Source organism: Triticum urartu, chromosome 6 (genome assembly GCF_003073215.2).
Source record: "Triticum urartu cultivar G1812 chromosome 6, Tu2.1, whole genome shotgun sequence".
Taxonomy (NCBI): Eukaryota; Viridiplantae; Streptophyta; class Magnoliopsida; order Poales; family Poaceae; genus Triticum; species Triticum urartu.
In genome coordinates this window covers 566,126,423-566,133,837 of record NC_053027.1, presented here as the reverse complement: position 1 = coordinate 566,133,837, position 7,415 = coordinate 566,126,423, and the positions used below count along the sequence as shown (strand labels likewise).

The 7,415-nt window shown below is 47.5% G+C and overlaps 1 protein-coding gene across 1 annotated transcript; it reads right to left on the bottom strand.

Annotated features, from left to right (window-relative positions):
- Positions 1–1,970: 1,970 nt before the first annotated feature.
- LOC125515505 lies at positions 1,971–4,397 on the bottom strand. The gene is made up of 3 exons (XM_048680998.1): positions 3,893–4,397; positions 2,846–3,778; positions 1,971–2,725 (listed from the first exon to the last, which is right to left on the bottom strand). Exons 1-3 carry the CDS (start codon positions 3,926–3,928, stop codon positions 2,216–2,218), a joined length of 1,479 nt encoding a protein of 492 aa, XP_048536955.1. The 5' UTR covers positions 3,929–4,397; the 3' UTR covers positions 1,971–2,215.
- Positions 4,398–7,415: the final 3,018 nt, after the last annotated feature.

Here is a 7,415-nt window from a genome sequence, read left to right as displayed (position 1 = left end):
TTAATCCCATGCCATCCAATGAAGTGTCCCCCTTATTATCTTAAAAACTCCCATGATATACAAGTGGATGGCTTGAATCACGGATTTCACATAAACTTCTTTGGTCGCATATGACATGTACCTCTCAGACCAATATGCACATCTCTTAGTGAATCTTTCCATGATTGGTTGGAACTGATTATCTTTCATGCGTCCTTCATGGGTGGGCAGACCAAGATACTTGCTATAAGTAGATGCACCCAAAGTCTTTGTCTTTTTCTTCTCTCTTGGATCAAAGAAACACGTTGAGCGTTTCTAATTCACAAGATTTCAAAATGCCAGTATAGAGAAGGAAATACAAGAGTACAATGCCATGTTCATTCAAATCCTATAGAATTTTGTTCGCCCGAATTTTGCCTAATTATATCGTTGAAAAAGCAGCAGATGATACTAGAGATTCAAGCGGATGGAAATTTGGTATGAATATCGTGAAAGGAAATACTTTGAAAAATTCATATAGGATACAGTCGTACAAATCAAACAATGAACAATCTACATAGGAAAATTTCTAATATTCTAATAATGCAACTGTTCTTTGAATAAATGAAGGTGTCCTATAAATCTACGTTTTGCGGGTGCAACATCCAATCCTTATTATTGTAGAAACATGACATGGCTTTTCACATTTATTCAATTTGAACGTTTCTAGAATCATGCGTTCCAAAGGGCCCTTAGAGCATCTCCAACCGGACTAGGCTAATTTGACTCCTTATACATGGACACATTCAGACGTTGTTCGAGCGTGTCCGCTTCAAGCCCTCATTTGTCTATGTACTCAGTCGTGACCTCCTAAATTGTCCGCTCACATGCATATGATTGCAGAGGATCGGCGGGGGGGGGGGGGGGGGGGGGGGGGGGGGGGGGGGGGGGGGGGAGTAAAGAAAGAGAAAAAGTTGTCCTTGATGGGTAGGATCGGACGTGGTGGACGGGACATTCCCGGACACCCTCATATCATCCCCATATACACGCTGGATTTGAGGGGTGTTGGACAATGCAGCAATACAAGGATTATTTTGGGGGGTCCGGGTTGGGGGGGGGGGTGGTTTGAACTTTTGTTCATCTACCGGGTCACCTAAAACTTAATCCCTTCAAAAAAAATACAAACACAGTACTTCAGGGATGGTCGCGGCGCGAGGCTTGTGGTGACGGCAAATGAGCCGAAACAAAGAGGAGGGGGCGAGGGGAGGTGACGACGGGGCCACAGTGCCATAGTCATGGAAGACGGCGCTGGGGCCGTGGGAGGCAGCGCAGAGCAATGTAGGTGGTGGAGCTCAACCGGCAGTCGCAACCTCGAGCTTGAGGAAGGCGGCGGCAGGAGAGGCATCCAGATCCAGTATTTTTCTTTACGCAAACAACAAAAGCATAGCGCCAAGAATACCCGCTCCCCACACCAGTCAGCACGCGCTCAGGGGTGCATCGTCGCGCGGCTAAATTTCATGTTTTGACCCTTTTCCCAAACCTATTCGAGATCTGACCCTAATTTGAAAAAATTTCAAGATCTGACCCTTTTGCTACCGCCAGGGACCATGACGGTAGGGTATAACCGCAAAGGACCCTGGCAGTAGGGTTGCATGCCCTACCGCCAAAAACCTCCTAAGTATTGAACACAGGCGTGCTTGTGCCTACCGCCAAGCACCTTGGCGGTAGGGTTATGCAGGCTACCGCCACAGACTTTGGCGGTAGTGATATTTCCTACTGCCAAAGTCTCTGGCGGTAGGCTGTTAAACCCTACCACCATGGACTCTGGCGGTAGCAAAAGGGTCCGATCTCGAAATTTTTTCATCCCAGGGTCAGATCTCGAATAGGTTTCAGAAAAGGGTCAAAACATGAAATTTAGCCTCGTCGCGCCGGAACTGAGCAGCGAGTTTGTGTTTGCGCGTCCACGAAAAACAGCGAGTGCCGACTGACGTGGCTCTCATAAAAATACAAGATAGGAAAAATAACAGAGCACCATTCGAACTGAATATTGACTGTATTCACATAAGCACGTTACTGCACAACCACAGCATAGACGTGCTTATTTTATCCGATTCATTTGTCGAAAATAGCTAAATGAGTCATTCCAACAAATTGGTAGCCAAGATACATTCTGCAAAATATGCAATGTAGTAGCTACTAATGGGGTCTTCGAGATAGGGGAATCCTTCCAACCACATACGACATGCTGAACTCCACCTTATGAGCAGAAGTGAATATCAGGAGAAGTCGTTGCCGCCGCTGTCATATTCTTCATCAACAAATCCACTTCCTCGCTGGTCCGTGGATAACTCGAAGGACGAACACCAAGATGAGGAAACTTTTCAGAACACAATCGGCATACCTTCCTGTCGTGCAGGGATACCTCCCTGATGTTCGCCGCAGCTTGAATGACTCGTCTAACGTATCCGATGAAATTGTCATCGGACTGGAAACCGTAGATAGTTAGCCTAGCCAGATTCTTGTGCTTAAAATCAGGATCAGATGGCTCCCAATGCACATCCATTTTCCTGGAGCGACTCTTTTGTGACTCCTTCCGGCACTTATGATCCCATACTGTGATGCACAGGTCCTCTACGGATGGTGCAGCTTCAAGAAGGAACATTGTCCAAGAGATGTCACATTCTTCGGGAAGATTGTCCAGACTCACAGACCGTAGTTGGGTGAGCACCGGAGCAAGCACTTTTGGGCATTCTGGTCGAATCCAAACCTGGTACAGACAAAACAAGAAGTTGTGCATAAATTAAATCCTCGAATGATGCATAAGTTACTACCATTGCATATAAGCATCATACAATGATAATGTGGTAGAGATGATTGGAGTGAGTACCTTTTCGCTTCGAAACTCCAGATACAAATCGCTTACAGTGGGGACATTAGCAAGCAACTGGCTTAGGTTGAGGGTCTTCCGTGAAAGACAAGCTTGAGGAAGGCTTAGCTTCGAAAGTTGCGGGACAAAACCAAGAATCAGCGGACTTTTATCACAGGGCCAATTACTTTTTTTTGAGCAACCACAGGTCCAATTACCAAAGGTCACCCGTTGGAGCTTTGGTAGACAGCTGAGCTCCACTCTTTTGAATTCACAATAGGAGATAACAAGTTCGGTGAGACGAGTATGTTCCACATGCAGCACCGAACTGATCCCCGCGCCACACATGAAGAAAGACAGTGACTCCAGCACCTTGCAATAGCGAAGAATGTTGGGTATGTCTGATTCACCAAAGCTCATGTTCCGTAGATGCAGACGCGTGAGACCAGCAAATGCATCTGGATAATCACGAACAAAATTATTGAACTGGTCAGCAAAGAGCACACGATGGTCATCAGTGCAAATATGGGAATCCTTCGGTGTCAAGATCTCAAACTCAGCTGCATCAAATTTATGTGTTGCCATGGCCAGGCCAACGGATTTGCCTATGGAATGACAGCAAGGAGGACTCAAGACAAATTTGAGCTTCAGCTTGCGAATGGTGATTTGTGGAGGCCTCCTACTAAGAATCTTGTTGGTCACATCAGCCACGACATCACTTTTTTGAAACAAATCACGAGGGCTGAGATCAATGACGATCTGCGAGAGCATAGTTGGCAGCCTATGCATTCTCTTCGAAAGGATGCAGGTTCTTACAGCATCAAGTGTGCCCACCCTCTCGAGAATGTTGAGCAGCACATCGGCGGGCAGCTCACTTAGCCTGTCCCCATTACAAGCTTGTATATCGCCAGGCAGCTTGCTTAGCATGTCTCCACTATCAACTTCTGCCTTCGACTGCATTTTGCGAGGTGGAAGATTAGTCATCGGTGATAGATCGATAAATTGGCTTTCATAAAATGAATGAAACATAGAGTAATTAACAATAACAGAACATAAGCAACGACTTACGTTCCGTCGGTGGCGGCGACCCCTGTTAAACTTCATGTTGATGCGATGACAAAAGAGACCAACTTGCGAGGATAAACAGAACACAAACAAAAACGAATCTTGAACGGATGACCCCTCCGTGTGCGACAATCGCCGGCGCCCAGCCTGATCTTATTATATAGTCTCCTCGGATCCCAATCCCAAAAGAAGAGACGGAGACGGGAGGTTTCCGAACCTCTTCTAGCCGGTGTGGAATCCGTAAACCGACCGATTTACTATTATCTCACGCGACGCAGACATACAAAAACAGCTCCTTTTTCTACTACAAACCGAAATTGAGCTCTTTCCTCTTGGAATACGAAGACAGAACGAAATTGGCACCTTTCCCTTCCTTCTTCGAATCCGACTGCAGAATGAATTTGATCTTCCTTCATCATCTGGAAGGTCGCATCTGGAGCGGAACTGGTTTAGGGGACAAGTCCGGGGAGGAGATCGGTGGCCGCCGCCGGAAGGTGGGTGGGGAGGGGACAGCGTTAGGGCAGACGATGTATGTGTATCTCTCTCCTCTCTGGTGGACCTATTAAGATTGGGCTCCAGCTAAGGTACACAATTCAGCCCATAGGCCCATTTCAACACAACAGAGTAAGGCTATGAAGAACACTGAAATGCGGCCCACTATTTTTTTTTCCAATTTCGAGTCACATAGACTCACTAAATTGATTAGAAAAAAAAGATTTGTCTCAAAAAAAGATTAGAAAAAAGCCTCACGTTAGGGTTTTTCTCCTCCCAGAGGCGATTCCCTCGCCGCCGTCGAGACCTTTCCTCCCCTCCCCCAATCTCACCTCGGGAACGACTCGGGCTGACCAAGGGGTGATCTTGTATCACTGCCCGGCCTTGGTTGATCTCCAAAGGTAGGTGAAGGGATTAGGGTTCTTTCCAATACTCGGTTGGCTCTAAAATCGGGTTAGGGTTTCGAGTATGGTAGAGAATAGTTTAGCGTCGGCAAATACGTCCGGAGTTGCCCCCGCTGCTGAGATGGAGAGGATCATGGCGGAGCTTGGGCTCCGCGAAGAGGACGTGGGCGACGTGATCTACGACGAGAAAGAGGCGCCACCAGATTCGACCAGATGGACCGTTGTGGCGCGGGTGCATATCACAAAACATACAGTCAATATTGGTTCTACAAGAATATGCGTGCTGCTTGGGATCTGGCCTCGGACTGCAAGTTCCGCCCTTTGGTGGACAATCTCTATACAATGCAGTTTTTCTGTCTAGGAGACTGGGAACGTGTCATGCTGGACAGCCCTTGGAACTTCCGGGGGAATGCGGTCATCCTTGCACCGTATGATGGCATAACACAGCCTTCCTTGGTCTCGCCGGACACACTTGACATATGGATTCAGATACATGATGTTCCTGACAAGTATGCACACCTTGTTGATGCTCTCGCTAGTAGGGTGGGCGAAGTTCTCTTCTCAGAAAAGCTATCCCAAGATTTTGCAGGTAATTTTTACCGTGTGTGGGTTAGGATCAATGTTCTGAAACCCCTGAAGAATGCTGTCACAATAGTGAGAGATGGCGCTCGTCAGATTTATAGGGTCCGCCATGAAAAACTATCGGACTGGTGCGCAGTATGTGGGCATCTTGGCCATGTCTTTAAGGAACACGGTGATGGAGTTCATCCACCATCAGCTCTGTACTTCAAGGACCTCCGTGCTTCGTGGGAAATGCGGGCTGGAACGGGCCCTGGTGGGGGTCGTGGATGATACGTCCATTTTGCATCATGTTTTCTTACTATTATTTATAATGTTTTTACCCATAATAATGCTTTTTGGAGTAATTCTAATGCATTTTCTCTCATAATTTGCAAGGTACACACAAAGAGGGAGAATTCTGGCAGTAGGAAATCTGGACCTGAAAAAGCTACGTCAGGCTACCTATTCTGCACAACTCCAAATAAACTGAAACTTCACGGGGATTTTTCATGGAATATATAAGAAATACTGAAGCAAATAACTACCAGATGGGGCCCACCAGGTGGGCACAACCCACCTGGGCGCGCCAGGGAGCCCAGGCGCGCCCTGGTGGGTTGTGCCCTCCTCGGCCCACCTCCGGTGCCCATCTTCTGGTATAGAAGTTATTTTTACCTAGAAAAAAAAATAAGGAGAAGGCTTTCGGGACGGAGCGCCGCTGTCTCGAGGCAGAACTTGGGCAGGAGCACTTTTGCCCTCCGGTGGAGCGATTCTGCCGGGGGAACTTCCCTCCCGGAGGGGGAAATCATCGTCACCATCATCACCAACAACTCTCCCATCTTGGGGAGGGCATATCCATCAACATCTTCAACAACACCAACTCCTCTCAAACTCTAGTTCATCTCTTATGTTCAATCTTGTTACCGGAACTATAGATTGGTACTTGTGGGTGACTAGTAGTGTTGATTACGTCTTGTAGTTGATTACTATATGGTTTATTTGGTGGAAGATTATATGTCCAGATCCATGATGCTATTTAATACTCCTCTGATCATGAGCATGTTTATTATTTGTGAGTAGTTACTTTTGTTCTTGAGGTCACGGGAGAAATCATGTCTTGACCATATCACATCACAACATGCCCTGCAAAAACAAGTTAGACGTCCTCTACTTTGTTGTTGCAAGTTTTACGTGGCTGCTACGGGCTGAGCAAGAACTGTTCTTACCTACGCATCAAAACCACAATGATTTTTCATCAAGTATGTGCTGTTTTAACCTTCAACAAGGACCGGGCGTAGCCACACTCGATTCAACTAAAGTTGGAGAAACTGACACCCGCCAGCCACCTGTGTGCGAAGCACGTCGGTAGAACCAGTCTCGCGTAAGCGTACGCGTAATGTCGGTCCGGTCCGCTTCATCCAACAATACCGCCGAATCAAAGTATGACATGCAGGTAAGCAGTATGACTATTATCGCCCACAACTCACTTGTGTTCTACTCGTGCATATAACATCTACGCATAAACCTAGCTCGGATGCCACTGTTGGGGAACACAGTATTTCAAAAAAATTCCTACAATCACGCAAGATCTACCTCAGAGATGCATAGCAACGAGCGGGGAGAGTGTAGTCCACGTACCCTTGTAGACCATAAGCAGAAGCGTTATGACAATGTGGTTGATGTAGTCGTACGTCTTCACGATCCGACCGATCCTAGTACTGAAAGTACGGCACCTCCGCAATCTGCACACGTTCGGCTCGGTGACGTCCCACGAACTCTCGATCTAGCTGAGTGTCGAGGGAGAGCTTCATCAGCACGATGGCGTGATGACGGTGATGATGAAGCTACCGGCGCAGGACTTCGCCTAAGCACTACAACGATATGACATGGTGGAGGGGGGCACCGCACACGGCTAAGAGATCAATGATCAACTTGTGTGTCTATGGGGTGCCCTCCTCCCCCGTATATAAAGGAGTGGAGGAGGGGGAGGGCCGACCCTCTATGGCGCGCCCTAGAGGAGTCCTACTCCCACCGGCAGTAGGATTCCCCCCTTCCCTAGTTGGACTAGGAGA